The sequence below is a fragment of the Candoia aspera genome, chromosome 2, assembly GCF_035149785.1.
Source record: "Candoia aspera isolate rCanAsp1 chromosome 2, rCanAsp1.hap2, whole genome shotgun sequence".
Classification (NCBI taxonomy): Eukaryota; Metazoa; Chordata; class Lepidosauria; order Squamata; family Boidae; genus Candoia; species Candoia aspera.
In genome coordinates this window covers 196,284,976-196,304,169 of record NC_086154.1, presented here as the reverse complement: position 1 = coordinate 196,304,169, position 19,194 = coordinate 196,284,976, and the positions used below count along the sequence as shown (strand labels likewise).

At 40.9% G+C, this 19,194-nt stretch overlaps 1 protein-coding gene and 1 long non-coding RNA gene across 3 annotated transcripts in view; both read right to left on the bottom strand.

Moving 5' to 3' along the window:
- Nucleotides 1-18,792, bottom strand: part of C2H9orf85 (chromosome 2 C9orf85 homolog) — a 29,124-nt gene extending 10,332 nt beyond the window's left edge. For both annotated transcript variants that reach the window (XM_063295127.1, XM_063295128.1), the window contains exon 1: nt 18,598-18,792. In XM_063295127.1, the coding sequence (XP_063151197.1) occupies nt 18,598-18,699 (102 nt within the window). In that variant the 5' untranslated portion in view covers nt 18,700-18,792. The remainder of the gene's footprint in view (nt 1-18,597) is intronic.
- The window catches only part of LOC134491405 (uncharacterized), a 771,213-nt gene that overhangs the window by 327,963 nt on the left and 424,056 nt on the right, over nt 1-19,194 (bottom strand). The gene's annotated exons all lie outside the window — the stretch shown is intronic.

Sequence of the window (19,194 nt, the reverse complement as noted above, 5' to 3'; positions counted from 1 at the left end):
GGCTCTGAATTGGTCACCCTTCCTTTTGCAGGAAGACATCCAGGTCATCACAGTGGATTTACATCAGGGATGGGCAATCAGCAGCTCTTGAGCCACCTAATGCATTCAGCCTAATTTAATGCAGTCCTTGGCCTAATTTCAAAAGCTTTCTGTAAGACATCAGTCAGCTCTCTCCTGTTTGAGAGAGAAGGCAGCAACAGAAAGAAAGAAGGAAGTGTAGGAATATATTAGCTCTGGCCCTACCCTCCATGTAGCTCCAACAGATTACCTTGAGAGGAATGTATGTCTTAATAGGGTAACCCTTCCTGATTTACCTTAAGAATAAAGTGAAGGAAGTAGCAGAAGTGGCAAAAACAATTCCCTACATTAACCATTAAATCCCATTAAATTGCAGAATCCATGGACACCTATGGTAATTTGTTGGAAGACACCTACTCAAGCCTGAAGTAGGATTTACTCCACTCCAGTCCTTGTACTGAGAGCCAAAGAGAAAATGCAAGGAGAGATACCTTCCAGTTGTAGGGATTTCATGAATCACCATAAACCTTACTGTAGGTAAAGGTAAAGGTTTCCCTTGACATTAAGTCCAGTCATGTCTGACTCTAGGGGGCGGTGCTCATCTCCGTTTCAAAGCCGAAGAGCCGGCGTTTGTCTGTAGACAGTTCCATGGTCATGTGGCCGGCATGACTACACGGAACACTGTTACCTGCCCACCGAAGCGGTACATATTAATCTACTCACATTTGCATGTTTTCGAACTGCTAGGTTGGCAGGAGCTGGGACTAGCAAATGCAAAGCATATTTAAGTGCTTGGATTCAAGGTGTATGCTTATTTCATTTTATTAAATTTATATAGTGCCCATCTCACATATGTGGCTCTGGGAAGCATACACAATCCTTATGTTCCTAAAAGAAAAGGAGCAAGTTAGATTGCAGAAATGAAGAAGGCATCCAGCATCTCAACTGCCCGCTCTCCTTGCTGGATAACAAGTGTCCATCTGTCAGCCTTACCAGGTAGACCAGACAGGAAACAAGACCAGATAAGCTAATTCTACTTTATCGTAAAGCTACATTAACAGAAGCTTGCAAGTGTGAAAGTACAATCCCCCACCATCTCCTTTACAGCCCAAGAGTCTAGGGAGGGTCCCTTCTGAGCCTCTTGCCCCACCCACTATCCAGCTGCGAGCTATGCTGTCTCTTATCTGACCGTTCCCTAGGCAGCATCTCTTCACCCCAAGGTCTTCCCCACATACCATTACATCAACCTATATTATCAATCTGTCCCCTGCAGATAGGTAAACTCTTTGTGAATTGAAAGAAAAACCTATCTCTTTTTCCATAATCTTTAAACCTCTCCCCACTCTGGGCCCAATAACTCTTTTGCTGGACAACAAATAGCCTTATACAGCAGAAAGAATCCACAGAGAAATTCTTTAACATTAAAGTTAAGAGTATAACTTTTATACTAAGTACTACTGAGACTGATGCTTGTGTAAAACAAAAATAAAGATGACCTTTATTTAGGAAATAACATGATGATAGAAAAGCCTGCCTTGCGAAAGCAGCGGGGGCAAGATGGCGAAGGTCAGCTGGAGTGGCAGAGTGCAGGGCAGCAAGGGCAGCTGGGCTGGGGTGGCTGTGGCTTTGCGCTGCGGTGCTGGGGTGGCTAGGGCTTCAGGTTGCCCTGGAAGACTAACTCAAATCTGCAATTGGTACAAAATGTATCAGCCCACATGCTGATAGGTACAGGATGATTCAACAATAACTGTTCTGAGAGTGCTGCACTGACTTCCGATAGGCTTCTAGGTACAATTCAAGGGGCTGGCTTTAATCTATAGAGCTCTACAGGGTAAAGTCCCAGGTTATCTACTATGGAGAGAATTTTAATTGTTCTGTATAGCTCTTACATCCTCATACCTAGGTCATTAATTGGCCCTAGCCAGAATAATCTTAATTGCATCTTTCCCATATACATGCCACAGCTACTACCTCATGACATGTATCTTCCTGCAGTTGTAACCTTTGTTTCACAAACAGTATGTTTATAAACTGCAACATTCTCAAAAATACTGATAATGGCTGCTACTGGCTGTACTTACAACTCTTCCAGGTCCAAGTAGGATGTAGGGTCAACCTATTAGAATAACAACCAGCTTGACTTGCATTCAGTTTGGTCTAGTGGGAGAGCCAGTTTGGTCTAGTGGTTAAGGCTCCAGGCTAGAATCCAGGAGACTGTGAGTTCTAGTCCCACCTGAAGCATGAAAGCCAGCTGGGTGACCTTTGGCCAGTCCCTCTCTCTCAGCTCAACCCACCTCACAGGGTTGTTGTTGTGGGGAAAACAGGAGGAGAAAGGAGTATTAGGTATGTTCACCACCTTGAGTTATTTATAAAAATAATAAAGGTGGAAAATAAATAAATAAATTCACATTTTTCAAAGGTTAAGTACCCTGCATTATAAAGTGTTCTTTTTCTAGACACGGGGTACCCAAATTCCTGTGTACCCCTATTTGTACTCCTTATCAGTTGCAAAAAAATGGTTAATTGCCAAATGTATATGAATGTGCAACTTATCTCTATAATCCTCTGCAGCTTTTTGCTCTTAACAGCAAGGAACAAGTGACTCACTGTAATTTACTGGCTTTAATAAAATGATTGTTGGATCCTCTCCAATTGTTGGGGTGTTCTTACCTGAGTTTTTCCAGACTACTATATGACTGTGTCCTCCAAGTTGTCTCTGGTTGACCTGTTTTTTCTGTCTGAGGAGGGGTGCTCTATGTTCTCTCAGTTCGAGAAGTGAAGAAGTTGCCCCCACCTTCTAGAATATGCTCTCTCCCAATCTAGCTGATCCCCACTTTAGACACCTTTTGGAAAGTGGTTAAAACATGTCTTTTTTTACAGGCTTCCAGAGACTTAACAACTATATTCTGTTTCCTATCTGATGGATAGTGCGGTATTTAAATTTCTACTGGTATTTCATGACAAGAATTATATTTATGGTTTTTATTATTGATCTGTGAATAGTAATCCAAGAGTAAGTGGATTCAAATGTCTATAGCAACTCCAATGAGGAAACTCTGTAGTAGATTCAGTTTATTCTTTCCTTAAGCAATGCAACCAAAGTGTATGAATATTGTGACATGTGGTTGGGTTCAGGCGATGGTTAATATATCCCTGAGGGAGGGGGTGTTCTCAATTGCCTTTAAGGAGGTGCTAGTGCACCCCTCCTCAAGAAACCATTGCTGGACCCTAGTGTACTGGATAATTTTCATCCAGTCTCCCACCTCCCCTTTTTGGGGAAACTGGTTGAGAGAGTGGTGGCATTGCAGCACCAGAGGGTTCTGGATGAAACAGATTATCTAGATCCCTTTCAGTCAGGTTTCAGGCCCAGATATGGAATGGAAATGAAATTGCTCACGCTTATGGATGATCTCTGGCAGGAGCAGGATGGTGGCAGTGCATCCACCCTCGCTCTTCCTGGCCTCTCAGAGGCTTTCAATACCATCGACCATGGTATCCTTTGGGGGAGGCTCAGGGAGTTGGGGGTGGGCGGCGTGGTTCTACGCTGGTTCACCTCCTTCCTCCAGGGCTGGTCCCAATTGGTAGTGATAGGGAACGAGAAATCTGACCATCGACCTCTCCTTTGTGGGGTGCCGCAGGGTTCGGTTCTCTCTCCTCTCCTCTCCTATTCAACATCTACATGAAACCACTGGGTGAGATCATCTGTCACCATGGGATGAGGTATCATCAATATGCTGATGATACCCAATTGTACATCTCTGTCCCAGGTGAGGTACGTGATGCTATGACCACCCTCTCTTGGTGCCTGGGGGCTGTGGGAGTCTGGATGGGGAACAACAGGCTCCAGCTGAACCCTGGTAAGACCGAGTGGCTGTGAGTTAATGGCTCCTCGGTATCCAGGACTTTGTCATCTTTGATTCTGGATGGGGTTGCACTGCCCCAGACAGACCCTGTGTGTAACTTGGTGGTCCTCTTGGACTCATGGCTCCTGCTCAAAGAGCAGGTGGTAGCTGTGGCCAGAAGGGCCTTTGCACAGCTTCATGTTGTGTACCAGTTATGTCCTTTCCTGGATCAGGAAGCCCTTCGAATGGTCACTCATGCCCTTGTTATCTCCTATATTGACTACTGCAATGCACTCTACATGGGGCTACCCTTGAAGTATATCCAGAAGCTACAGCTGGTCCAGAATACAGCCATGCGGGCTACCTTTGGCACCCCCAGAAGGGCGCATATAACACCTTTACTGTGCGAGCTGCATTGGGTACCAGTTTGCTTCCAGGTCCAATTCAAGGTGTTGGTTATGTCCTAACTCAGAGTGATGCTGAGACAGTGAGTAGGTCTCTAGTGTTTACTGAATGCTCTAGAAGATAGAATCCTGCTAAACTGAAAGAGCATGAGAAACCCACACAGATAAACCCAAAACTCAAGGCGGGTCTGCTCTGAGTTTCTTTGAAGGAAAGTTCAAAGTCTCTAAACTACGCATGCGTTTTCCCCCCTGGATAGGGCCCCCTCCTGCTCACCATCAGTACTCATGACAGGTTATTACCTTTAAAGCCCTACATGGCATGGGGCATGGGGCCAGGCTACCTGAGGGACTGCCTCTTACCCCTTATATCAACTCATCCCACCCGATCATGTGGAGAGGGCATGCTGCAGACCCCGTCAGTAAGAGAATTCCATATGGTGGGGTCCAGGAGGCGGGCCTCCTCTGCAGTAGCTCCTGCCCTCTGGAACATCCTACCCCCAGAGATGAGGTTAGCCCCATTGCTCCTGGCCTTCCGGAGGAATTTGAAGACCTTGCTCTGCCACCTGGCTTGGGGCAGGGAGGGGAAGAGTCATGTCTGGGGTTGGCTAGTGCCCTAATGTGCCCCTCTCACACATGGACTGCATTAGATCATAGCCATCTGGACTTTATCTATATTTATTCATTACTTGTAATTGTTTTTATACAGTGCACTTTTATATATTGTAATTTATTATATATTTATTGTTTTGTTGATTATTTTGCTATAAACTGCCCAGAGTCCCTCTGGTGAGAGGAGATGGGCAGTGACAAATTTGATAAATGAATGAATGAATGAATGAATGAATATAAAACAAGACACAGATAGTTACCAGACTCAAGAACATGTTCACAAAGCATAGATTCACCTTATCATTGCATGATTTGGGTCTTCTTTCATCTAAGTAATTCCCATTTATCAGAGTAGCTGAGAAGAGTGACATCATCTGAATTTAATGGTAAATTCGAAATTTCTACTAAGCCCAAACCCAACTTCTTATTCAAGACAATTCACTGTGGTAAGATGAACGTATGGCAAAATTAAGAAATGCAGAGAAAACAGAATTTCTTTTCTCTCTCATATAGAATGATTAAGTTAATAAATTTAACCACAGCTTAGGAGAACAGCATTCAGTTTGAATGACAAAGATCTAATATCCAGGTGATAGCACTTCTATCCAAAATGTGAATTGCACATGTAACTGATAGGGGCCACTTAAGCACTTCAAGCCTTTGTCCCTCAGAGTTGACAATACTGAGCTAGATAGACAAACACTGACAGCTTCCCATGTTATTTGAAACATGTCATATTCAGAGTTTAATCCTTTTGCGGGGGGGGGGGGAATGTCAGTAAATTTTTAGTGGTAATAAAATATAAGGTTATCTATAGGAACCTGCAGCCATCATCCCCATAAAACTTTTCTTTTTTAATAAGAATTTTATTAAGTTTAAAGCAAAGATAAAAACTACAAAAAAGAAAAAAAACTACAAAAAGAAAAAAAGAAAACTAAAAAAGTGAAAAACACAAGAAAAAGAATTTTAAAGATTACATAAAGAAGTGACTTTCGACTTTCAACAAGAATATACAGCAATTTCCATAATCAATTCCTTACTCTAGATCAAACCAAGATCACATTATTTCTATAAATCAATCCATTAGCACACACAGAAATCACTAAATATAATTGCTCCTTCCCTATATTAAAAAGGAAAAAGAAATGTATAAATCTCAAAACCAGCTTCCCTCCCCTAAACACAACATTTATTCAATTATTTCCTTCCTAGCACTATTCTATATATTTCTGCCCACTATAATAAACATCAAATTATAAAAACATATAAATTGTCTACTTATAATTAATAATACTACAACAACCTTAACCCTATTAAACGTAAAACCAAGCAATTATTATTATACCTTATAGATACCTTATAAATCTTAAAAATCAAACCAACCTTAAAAAGAGTCCAGTAAATCTTAATCCAAATCGTTAAAAAGAAATAAAGTCATAAATACCTCATTGTCAATCTGATTAAGCATTCTTAAATTTTTACCCCACTTCGAAATATACCAAGACATATCTCCATTTTATATATGAGGCATTTTTCATAGAGAAATCAAACAGCCCAACTGCCCCCATTAAAAACTCAGAGTTCTCAGCAAAAAACCTCCCACAGAACAAGACCTCTGCTTTCCCATAACATTTCCCTCAGAAAAACAACTCTATCAGTAATTTGCTGTCCCTTTAACTCCTTCACCACCAGAATGTAATCTTCCTCTGGCATTTCAAAAAGAACTTCAATCTCACTGTCAATAAACATCTCCTTCTTTAGTAAAATCTTCATCTTCTTCCAAAACATCTTCAGCCAGATGACACATTTTTAAAGCAGATATTTTCCTCAATATCCCGAATATCTTGCAAAATAGCTTGAAGGAAATCTGAAAAGATCTGTTTGTAAATCTGCTTAAGCTCACAATGGAACTCTGAAAGAATCTCCTTGAAATCCTCCATGTTTCAGGCAGTAGATTATGGTGCCCCTTAGATACTTGACTTGCGTAGATAGGAGTTAATGAGTTAATAGAAAAGTTTTGAATGAAATTGGCACAAGAGAAAGTACATTAATAAGAAGGTCCGAAGGATAGTGAATGGAAGGCTTAAGATTCAAAACTGCAAGTTCAACATGTAGGAGAATATTAAATTCTTCAAATTCAGCACAAAAATAATAGCAGGAAGGCAATTATTTATTCTCAGTCCTCCTTAATCTTTAAACAGGAAGACAAGCCCGAACTTAAAAAAAAATTTATTTAAAATATTAATCCAGAAATAGCGATAAGCACCAAGATAGTCCACTTCTATAGAAAGCCTATCTTGGGGTACATAAACATAAAAAATATATAAATTGGGTGATTTAGAAATGGGGTGGCTCAACCTAATGTCCCTTTAAGGCTACAAACGCAGCTTGGAGATGGTGACATCACTGCTGCCCGTTGTCTCTTACCAGATTGTCACGAACACTGTGATTCTCTGGCTGCAAGATGGCATTATGGAGAGCTGATGGGATGATTTTGAGCTTTTTCTTATTCATGAAAAATCTCTGGGCTCCAGGAAAATGTCTGCCTGAGCCCCCCAAAAAGTGTGCGTTGTCAGTTCTGCCCAAGGAGCCTGTAGACACAGCTACTCAGTCGTCCATGTTCCCACTGGAAGCCCGCATAAAACTTTTCAATAGCCTACATTAATTTCAGGGCTGTTATCAGTTGTTCAAGAAAATTAAGGATGACTTATGAATCAAAAACAGCAAGATTATTCAAGAACGCTGCAACAGCAGTAAGTATGAGGTCCAGTCCTAACTACCATCATAAGTTTGAACGGTGGCTGAACAAGTAGTTGTTAAATGAGGACCACCTGTAATCAGCAAAGGTAAAGTACGGAGCAGTATAAAACTTATGTTGATATGAAAAAGTTTTAGGGTATTCAACAAACTTCAAATACAAATAATGTTATTTATTCTTCACAGAGATGTCTTTCTATTTTCATTGAGAATTTATTAAAAGAAATCAGCCTATATCCAGTTATGTCAGTATCACATGTTAATTCTGCCAAAATTATGTATTTTGTGATTTTTTAAAAATCTAACCAAGAAAATGCACTTTTAACACTTAACTTTCTAAAATATATTCATATATGTACACAAATTTTGATCCAATAAATACTTTGAGAAGTTCACTATCACTCTGTGAATCATGTGCCAGTTTGTGCCTACCACATTCTGTTTGGTAGAACACATCATTTTGCTTGAAATGAGGGACTGGCACCAGAGAGGCCTAGATTCAAGTCCATCCTCAGCCACAGAAGCTCACTAGATATCTCTGAGTCACTCATTCTCTCTTAGCTCCACCGATCTCATATGGTTGTTATTGAGGAGGGGAAAATGGGAAAAGGGAGCACTATTTACATACCTAAACAAAGGTAGCTATACAAATTTAATAATTAATAAATATAAATCTGTGAATGATTTCACCAATATCTCTACTAAAAGTTTCAGGATGTAGTCCCCAGTCCCGATTTATTTCAAGAAGGCTGCTAGGAAAGAGATGTGTGTGCCTATCAAAACTCCTCTCTCTTAGAAATTATGTCTTGTATTAATTTGTATATAAAAATAATAGAACATACTATCATAGATTTCTGGGAGCACATCAGCATCACTGACCATTTTAATACTTTTGGGAGGCAAAAAGCAAACTTTAAAAGACAGTTCAGGGCCAAGCAGTGAAATCAATCTATAATGCTAAACAATGTTTCTGGGGGGATAAGAACAGACTGAGCTTTCCTTTACTATTCCTTTCCTTTACTATTCCATTAATGGACTACAACATCACAATTGGAAAAGGAAAGGTTTCTTACTAGTAATGACAAAGACAAGCCTGTAATATCTGAATGTACTTGGAATGCAAAAAGGCACATGTGCTGCTCTAAACCAATTGCATACTTTCCCCAACAGATCTTTAAATATCAATCATATAGCCTGTCAAACCAGAATCTATGAGAAGGCCAAAGTGCATTATTTTAATGGTAACGAAACATGAAATATTGCAATTATAAACGAAATTTATAATTCAGAACGAAACATGAAATATTGCAATTATAAAACAAAACCATGACTCACAGACTGTAGGTTTTCATGGCTGCTATTTATTGGTGAAAAGACTTCCAGGCAATGCCATGTGAGACAATGAATATAAGCTGATGTTGCACTAGCTATGACTCGTTTCCTGTTTGACATTTACTTCCTATTTCAGTTTTGTTTTACCTGTATCTAGAACCCAGCTTTGGTATTCAACTGGTTTTACACCCACACACTTGATTTTCACAGTCAAATGAAAACCAATATTGCACATGTTGACTTCATCCTCCCATTGCAGTGTCTATTCTCTTTTCCAAAATGTCCAGATTTTAAGGTTCACAGGGGACTGAATGGGAGAATAACTAACTGTTCCCATTCCAATGGCAGAAGCTATGGAATAAATTTACTGGGTTTCACTCCATCCCTCAAATTTTAAAAGATAAGGAATTTGATGAAAATATACAGAAATTACAGTTCATACTATCAACATGAGAATGCATTTTATGCTGCAATAACACCACACTGCAACACTGCAAAACATTGTAAACGTCAAAGTAGAATAATACAGAATTTTCCATCTGAGGTAAAAAAGCTCTGGCAAATTTAAAAAAAAAAACCCCTGCACTAGCCTTTGAGGCTGTTTTTCATGACCTTGAAACCTTCTGTATAGGTAACAAGGAAAAAGAGGTGAGAAGCTGGATAAGAGACTTGCTGGAAAAGCTGTGGATCCTCTAAATCTAAAGTTCTCTACCATATTCACAACACAAACTGAGATCAACTTCCCTACCCCACCAAAAAAAAAAAAAATCCAAGCAAGGAGCAAGAGACATCCATGTGCTGTCTTCTGACCTTTAGAAAACCTGGGTTAAGACTGAGGAAGCAAGAACTATATAGAGTTCAATAAGGTATCTTTAATGCCAGTCTTTGAACCTTCATTTATAGAGGATTTATTCAAAGTGAGTCTCTTTGAAGGATCTGAAACACTTTTTCCCAAGTTTCTTGCCATTTCGGCTGAGCTACTGGTTATAAAATATGCTGCCAATGGATCTGTTTACGATTGCTAATGCCTGCTCTCTCTTCCTTTGCTTTTCCAGCCTCCCCTCAATCACTCATATATGTATTCACCCTGAAAAAGGAATTAAGGCTGTTTGGTTAATTACAGCATTTTTATTTTGCCCTTTGAAAAATACCCCTTGCCTATGTGTGTGTTTATCCCTGTTTGTACATATATATGCATAGGAGAAGAGTACAAATAAAATAGGATAGAAGGGAAGTCTGCAAAGGGCATCCCATGATTTGGCTGATACTTCAAAGAAAAAAAATAATCTATATCCAATCAGCCCAACCTCAGAAGTTAGTATGATTCTCTAGTAAGCCAAGAACCAAATTCCTATTTTTTTTCTAAAAGACAAGAATTGTGAAAGCAGTACAGAAGCTAACATCTGCATTGGGCTATTTTCCAAACATCTGATTATCACATGGCCATCCAACAGATGTCATACTTCAGCTCCTTTGCATGGCAGAAAGGATAAAATCCAATCCATGCTTCCATTTATGAAAGTAATTTCTCCAATAGAGTTTGAAAAAGGAAACATTTCTTTCTCCAAGCAGCCTCCCACTTATTCTCAATATATGTTCTGGAGTGTCACCCATGTCTTAAAGGCAGATCTGGTGAGCTATAGAAAGAAAGGAAATGAAGACCTAATGTGGGAAATGAAATCCACTACTGTGACACCAGGTTTCACCCCAAAGTCCAGTTTAAAATATGTGAGACAGGAAATTAAGGTAGTACCCTAGACACTATAGGGGTAAGTCTCTGTATATTACCAGTTTGGTCCTAATATATGAAGCCAGACATGAAAAATATTTCTAGGCAAATGCATCCATAGTATCATATCAATATGTTACTATTCTCCTGCTCTATTCCCTGTACAGTAGACCTGAAGAGTGAAAGTGACAAAAGTTTGGAATGAGCTGAAATGGTTTAATTACAAAAATATGTACACATGTGGAGTAACATGCTATTAAGGACTTAAATAGCCACACACCAGTTTGTTTTTTTCTAACACTGTATCACTTGGTACACACCAGTTTTCAATGACAGATGGCAGGGATTTTTTAAAAAGATAACCATAATTCTTGGTAAGCCATACCCTTCTTGAACGGTCATTTACAACTAAATATTTGCTACTGGAAAAAAAAACCCTCTGCAAATGTATGAGGAAAAATACATGAATTTTATTATTAGAAAGAAAAGATGCAAGGACAGAAATTTAAAGAGCAAGTACTACAGAAGGGCACAGTTATGCCATATCACTGACTCATAGGAGGAAACTGAAATATAAATACACAAAGGCCAACTGTGGCATATATATTAAGTGTATTTCACAACGACCCACCTTTTTATCTTTTAAAATGTTTGTTCCGTATCAATGACCATATTTTCTTTGATATTTATAGATGGGTTTCACTGCCTTTCTATAATTATAGTAAAGGTAAAGGTTTCCCTTGACATTAAGTCCAGTCATGTCCGACTCCAGGGGGCGGTGCTCATCTCCGTTTCAAAGCCGAAGAGCCGGCGTTTGTCCAGACACTTCTGTGGTCATGTGGCTGGCATGACTACACGGAACGCCGTTACCTGCCCGCCGAAGCGGTACCTATTAATCTACTCACATTTGCATGTTTTCGAACTGCTAGGTTGGCAGGAGCTGGGACTAGCAACGGGAGCTCACCCCGTCACGCAGATTTGAACCGCCGACCTTCCGATCGGCAAGCTCAGCGGTTTAGCCCGCAGCGCCACCACGTCCCTTTTTCTATAATTATACAAAGAAAAAGAAAAAAAAAAAAGCACAAGAATTTCCTTTAAATGTTTCCTTCATCCACATAAATCATTTGTGGGGTTTTTTAAGGACCGAAAACCTGGTGTAATGAAGGTGAATAAAGAATTATTTGTACATTAGCCTACAAATATCTTTGAATAGTGCTTAGGTATACATTTGTTCTATAATTAAACCACTTAATTTTTATTTTTATTTATTTATTTTTGCCACAGGTTATGACACTCCACCTTTGTTATTTGTTACACACAAAGCTAGAACTGGCTCTTCCAGTATGAATACTGTTTAGGAGTATGACCAACCTGGACAATTGTTTCCAGTGCACAAATATCTGTTTCTCTAAAGTGCCATCTGTATGCAGTGGTGGACAATGACTGAACAATAAAGAGAAAAAATATTTATTATTGGCCATTATATTACTGTTCAAATAAATGAAGCATTTCTTGGAAGAAGGGACAGTAGATTTTGTAATAGGCTTTAGCATACATCCAGAACAGCAAATTTCATAAAAGTGGCCATCCATAAAATAACACCTATATATTTTTATCATTTGCAGGATATGATAGAGCCTTATAAATTATACAGGATGAAGATAGAATGAATAAGGTAATTTTACTACCTGTGGTACAATAGCTGAATCTAGAATCATCCATGGAAGCTGAATGATGTCAGATGCAGGATAGATAAAAGAATGTATTTCTGACAGCACATAACTGCAATTGCCTATCACAAGATGCAGCAGTTTTAAAAAGATGATTACAGTAGACTGACTCACAGAAGTTTACAGTAGGAGTATTTACTGCTTTCAAGATCAAAATCATGTGGTATGTTCTAGTTACTAAGAACCAATAGCAGATGGTTATTAAACGCATAACATGTTTGTAGGCTTCCCACAGGCATCTATTCAACTGAAGTGGAGAACAGAATTCAGTGTTAGGCAGGGGTTTGCCCTGATGCAACAAGACAGTTAATTTGTAACAAGCAAGCCAATTTTCATCTAGTAGCTACAGTTATATTGCTCAATATTTTGAGGAAATATGGAGCAGATTGTTGATAAAGCAGTTGTACACATCCTCGGTATGTATTTCTTCACCCATCTACCCCAACTAACCATTTTCATTCTAAATGTGTAACAGATCCATCCTCTCAGGCTTAAATAAAGTCTTCTCTGTTAAGGGATAGCAGGACAGGAGAACAAACAATGATGAACGTTATTTCTAACTGGAAAAAAAGCAAGCATTTGTACATATTCATATAGTGATATATGAATAAACATATATATGCTTCTATGGCTTCAAGGTTAGAAACTGCTCTATGGCACATATATTCTAATTCTCCTGACTCCAGTCTATTTCCTTTAACAGCCATTTATACACTGTTCTATCAGGGTGCTTGTTAAGTGACAACAACAAATATGAATGTTGGTTTCACAACTGCACTAAGCCATGGCTTCTTTGTGAAACCACCTTGAAGGCAACTTTACTATCTAACCTCACATTACATTTTAGCCTCTTATCCTATGACATTAAGTGATGCTCCCAAGTTGAACTTGACTCCTGGCAATTCTACAAACACAACCATACAGTTGTCTTGCAACAGTATAGAAACAGTTTGTCTTTTCTTCCAGGATATTTTTCTACTTCCCACTCTAGCCTTAGAGCCCAGATACTTCTCTTCTCCAAGTAAGACCCAGTCCTGACATCACTCCTCTGCCCTAATGAAGTCACACAGATGCTGCTACCTGCTATTTTATAGTTATTTTTATTCCTCCATTTCTACTGAAAACCAGTAATATTTAGATAAATATTAAAGAATACTGCCCCCCAAGCCTCCTTATTTTTGATTAAAACTGAGCTGTTCTGAGAGTTGCATCATTAATTCGCTGAATTGTCAATGATAGGGAAGTTACATTTCTCAGGTCCTAATCCATAAAGTAAAAATATTTATCATTTCCCATGATACTAAAAACTTCCTAGAATTAGATGCCAGTGAGTGAGAAATATAAGTAGTCATTGGCTTTGAGAGATTTAAATAATAGCTGATGCTTGTGAATGAATTTTGCCACCCCAAAAAGGTTTAATGGTTTACATTTGTATAGATTCTGTAGTCATATTTGTGTTTTCTCAGAAATATTATTCATTTCTTAAGTTGAAAAGTCATATGTTGTGTCTGAAATTTTAGGTACTTAAGATTACCAAATAAGCCTCCTCATCATGGTCAGAGGCTTTCTTGAAAACATTCTTCTACCATCCCGAAAAGAAGCTCCACAATTTGAAGAGAAGGGTTTTTTTAAATGATATTCTTCCTGATATATACTTTCTTACTGTGCCAGGCTTCTACATGCCACTCAGTTTTAATCTGATAATATTCGTTGCATTTATACTGTTCTGCCATTATGGGTTTATACTGGACTAGATCCAGATCAATTGAACCTAATTCCATTCAAATTACTGGGAGTTAAAACAAGTGCCTTCAGCAAAGGATCATTACCTTGTCGTGGTGCTGGAGCTTGAGCACCTCCATGATGCCATGAGCTAAACCATGAAGGGCCACCCAAGACGGGAAGGTCATGACAGAGAGGTCAGACTAAATGTGATCCCTGGGGAAGGTAATGGCAACCCACCCCAGTATTCTTGCCGTGAATACTCAATGGATCAGTACAACCAGAGATACGTCGGTATACCATCAGAAGATGAGACCCCCAGGTCGGAAGATGGTCAAAATGCTACTGGGGAGGAATAGAGGATGAGTTCAACTAGCCCCAGACGTGATGACGCAGCTAGCTCAAAGCTGAAAGGACGGCTAGTGGCCGACGGTGCTGGTGGTGAACGGTGAATCCGATGTTCTAAGGATCAACACACCACTGCAACCTGGAATGTAAGATCTATGAGCCAGGGCAAATTGGATGTGGTTACTGGTGAGATGTCAAGACTAAAGATAGACATTTTGGTCATCAGTGAACTGAAATGGACTGGAATGGGCCACTTCACATCAAAGGACCACCAGATCTACTACTGTGGACAAGAGGACCACAGAAGAAATGGAGTAGCCTTCCTAATTAATAGTAAAGTGGCTAAAGCAGTGCTTGGATACAATCCAAAAAACGATAGAATGATCTCAATTAGAATTCAGGGCAAGCCATCTAACATCACAGTGATCCAAATATACGCCCTAACCACAGATGCTGAAGAAGCTGATGTAGAGCAGTTCTATGAGGATCTGCAGCACCTACTGGACAACACGCCTAAAAGAGATATTATTTTCATCACGGGAGACTGGAATGCTAAGGTGGGCAGTCAAATGACACCTGGAATTACAGGTAAGCATGCCTGGAAGAGGGACGCAGTGGCGCTGCGGGTTAAACCACTGAGCTGCCGATCGGAAGGTCGGTGGTTCGAAACTGCGCGGCAGGGTGAGCTCCCATTGCTCGTCCCAGCTCCTGCTCACCTAGCAGTTCAAAAACATGCAAATGTGAGTAGATCAATAGGTACCGCTTCGGCGGAAAGGTAACGGCATTCCGAGTCGTCATGCTGGCCACATGACCCAGAAGTGTCTATGACAACGCCGGCTCCAAGGCTTAGAAACGGAGATGAGCACCGCCCCCTAGAGTCGGACACGACTGGACTTTACGTCAAGGGAAACCTTTACCTTTTCCTATGCCTGGGAGAACAAAACGAAGCAGGACATAGGCTGATAGAATTTTGCCAAGACAACTCACTGGGCATAACAAACACTCTCTTCCAACAACCTAAGAGACGGCTTTATACATGGACTTCACCAGATGGACAACATCGAAATCAGATTGACTACATCCTTTGCAGCCAAAGGTGGCGGACATCTATACAGTCGGTAAAAACAAGACCTAGAGCTGACTGTAGTTCAGATCACGAACTTCTTATTGCACAATTTAGGATCAGACTAAAGAGATTAGGGAAGACCCACAGATCAGCTAGATAGGAGCTCACTAATACTCCTAAGGAATATGCAGTGGAGGTGAAGAATAGATTTAAGGGACTGGACTTAGTAGATAGGGTCCCGGAAGAACTATGAACAGAAGATCGCAACATTGTTCAGGAGGCGGCAACAAAATACATCCCAAAGAAAGAGAAAACCAAGAAGGCAAAGTGGCTGTCTGCTGAGACACTAGAAGTAGCCCAAGAAAGAAGGAAAGCAAAAGGCAACAGTGATAGGGGGAGATATGCCCAATTAAATGCAAAATTCCAGAGGTTAGCCAGAAGAGATAAGGAATTATTTTTAAACAAACAATGTGTGGAAGTGGAAGAAAACAATAGAATAGGAAGGACAAGAGACCTCTTCCAGAAAATTAGAAACATTGGAGGTAAATTCCAGGCAAAAATGGGTATGATCAAAAACAAAGATGGCAAGGACCTAACAGAAGAAGAGATCAAGAAAAGGTGGCAAGAATATACAGCAGACCTGTATAGGAAGGATAACAATATCGGGGATAGCTTTGATGGTGTGGTCAGTGAGCTAGAGCCAGACATCCCGAAGAGTGAGGTTGAATGGGCCTTAAGAAGCATTGCTAATAACAAGGCAGCAGGAGACGACGGCATCCCAGCTGAACTGTTCCAAATCTTGAAAGATGATGCCGTCAAGGTAATGCATGCTACATGCCAGCAAATTTGGAAAACACAAGAATGGCCATCAGACAGGAAAAAATCAACTTATATCCCCATACCAAAAAAGGGAAACCACAGAGAATGTTCAAACTATCGAACAGTGGCACTCATTTCACATGCCAGTAAGGTAATGCTCAAGATCCTGCAAGGTAGACTTCAGCAATTCATGGAGCGAGAATTGCCAGCTGTACAAGCTGGTTTTAGAAAAGGCAGAGGAACTAGGGACCAAATTGCCAATATCCGCTGGATAATGGAAAAAGCCAGGGAGTTTCAGAAAAACATCTGTTTCTGTTTTATTGACTATTCTAAAGCCTTTGACTGTGTGGACCATAACAAATTGTGGCAAGTTCTTAGTGGTATGGGGATACCAAGTCATCTTGTATGCCTCCTGAAGAATCTGTATAACGACCAAGTAGCAACAGTAAGAACAGACCACGGAACAACAGACTGGTTTAAGATTGGGAAAGGGGTATGGCAGGGCTGTATACTCTCACCCTACCTATTCAACTTGTATGCAGAACACATCATGCGACATGCTGGGCTTGAGGAATCCAAGGCTGGAGTTAAAATTGCTGGAAGAAACATTAACAATCTCAGATATGCAGATGATACCACTTTGATGGCTGAAAGTCAAGAGCAACTGAGGAGCCTTATGATGAAGGTGAAAGAGGAAAGTGCAAAAGCTGGCTTGCAGCTAAACCTCAAAAAACCTAAGATTATGGCAACCAGCTTGATTGATAACTGGCAAATAGAGGGAGAAAACGTAGAGGCAGTGAAAGACTTTGTATTTCTAGGTGCAAAGATTACTGCAGATGCTGAATGCAGTCAGGAAATCAGAGGATGCTTAATCCTTGGGAGAAGAGCAATGACAAATCTCGATAAAATAGTTAAGAGCAGAGAAATCACACTGACAACAAAGGTCCGCATAGTTAAAGCAATGGTGTTCCCCGTAGTAACATATGGCTGCGAGAGCTGGACCATAAGGAAGGCTGAGAGAAGGAAGATCGATGCTTTTGAACTGTGGTGTTGGAGGAAAATTCTGAGAGTGCCTTGGACTGCAAGAAGATCCAACCAGTCCATCCTCCAGGATATCAAGCCAGACTGCTCACTGGAGGGAATGATATTAAAGGCAAAACTGAAATACTTTGGCCACATAATGAGAAGACAGGACAGCCTGGAGAAGATGCTGATGCTAGGGAGAGTGGAGGGCAAAAGGAAGAGGGGCCGACCAAGGGCAAGGTGGATGGATGATATTCTAGAGGTGACGGACTCATCCCTGGGGGAGCTGGGGGTGTTGACGACTGACAGGAAGCTCTGGCGTGGGCTGGTCCATGAAGGCATGAAGAGTCGGAAGCGACTAAACAAATAAACAAGAACAAAACAAGTGCACTTTTGATTTCAATAGTGCCTAAACTTGGCTAATCCAGGCTGAATCTGACACATTGTTTTTATCCTTTTTTCACTACTGTAAGTTGCTCTGGTTTTGTTAAACAAAAATACATTCTTTATGACTGTGATTTTGCAAAGGTGGTTATTTTGTTGTTGTGAACTAATTTAGTCTGTCTCAGTTCCTTTTTAAAGGATGGCCAATTAGTCGCTTAAATAAGTGCATAATTCAGTTTTTAAGTGAAACAACTTCCTCCCATTTTCAACAGAAATTAGTAAGGGTCATCATTCTACCAACCACACCCAACTTCCATCTTAAACTTGATTAATACAGCATCTTCAACTCATGTGTATTAAGAGATGGTTACAGTAATGAGTATTTAAAGTGTATTCAAAAAATGCTGCTTTCTGCGCTTTTTCAGCCTTACCCAATTAGCTACACCATTTTAATGAAGGTACGCTTTAAAACAGACAAACAGAAAGAAAACGACCAGGTGCAATCAAGGATTTCTAGCAGCTGTTCAGTTCTGAAGTTCAGAACACATCTTCTCACTCTTAAATAACCGCACGAAAACTTCCTCATCATTAAAAAGTGCAGTATCTCTAAGTTCCTCTGCAGGCCGCCCTCCTATAGAGAAGAGGTGAAACATGGCCAGTGTTTAAACTAGCTTGGGGGTTGCACATCTAGATGAAAAACGAGCCGGGATCTAAGAAATCTGGTCAACCCACGAGAAGATCAGCCGCCGCCAACCATTTCCAACATGCTTTGAGGCCGAGAGCAAGAAAACCACCCTGAAGCCCGGCCACGCACCTTGCGTTGGGCGCTAGAGTCATACTTATCATTGCGGAAGGCTTGAGCGTTCTGGTGCCGTTGAGCTCGCGTACGGAACACATTTCCTCTTTGCGAACTCATCCTACATGCCGTTCTCTTCGCCCGGAAGCAAACCGGCTCCTCGCATCCGGGGACGAGGTTGGCTGAAGCGCCTCAGGTTACCTCGAGCGGCGGAAAAGCTGCGATTGGCTTCAACGCGAAGGTCCCGCCTTCCAGCCAGGAAACCTGACAACCGCACGCAGCAGAGGGGTGCAGTTTTATTGGTCGGCTCCCGAGGTCTGCCGGTCAGGGAGGCTTAAGTCCCGCCCCTCGCCTCCCTCGGCGGGCGTCTATAGCTCAGCTTCTCACCGTCGCCTGATCGGTTTTAGTCTCCCGGGGAGCGCATTGGATTTTTACACGGAACGCGCACTGGCGCTTCTGCCGCGCTCTGCTGTTGCTTTTTTCGGGGTCGGCCGCCGCTGACGGGAGGAAGGGAGGGACTCGAGCCGGCGCTTTAGGCCGTCGCCCGGCGCTGGAGCCTCGACGGTTGCTCAGCTTAACTGAAGCCTTCAGCTTTCGAACGGCGACGCTCCAAGA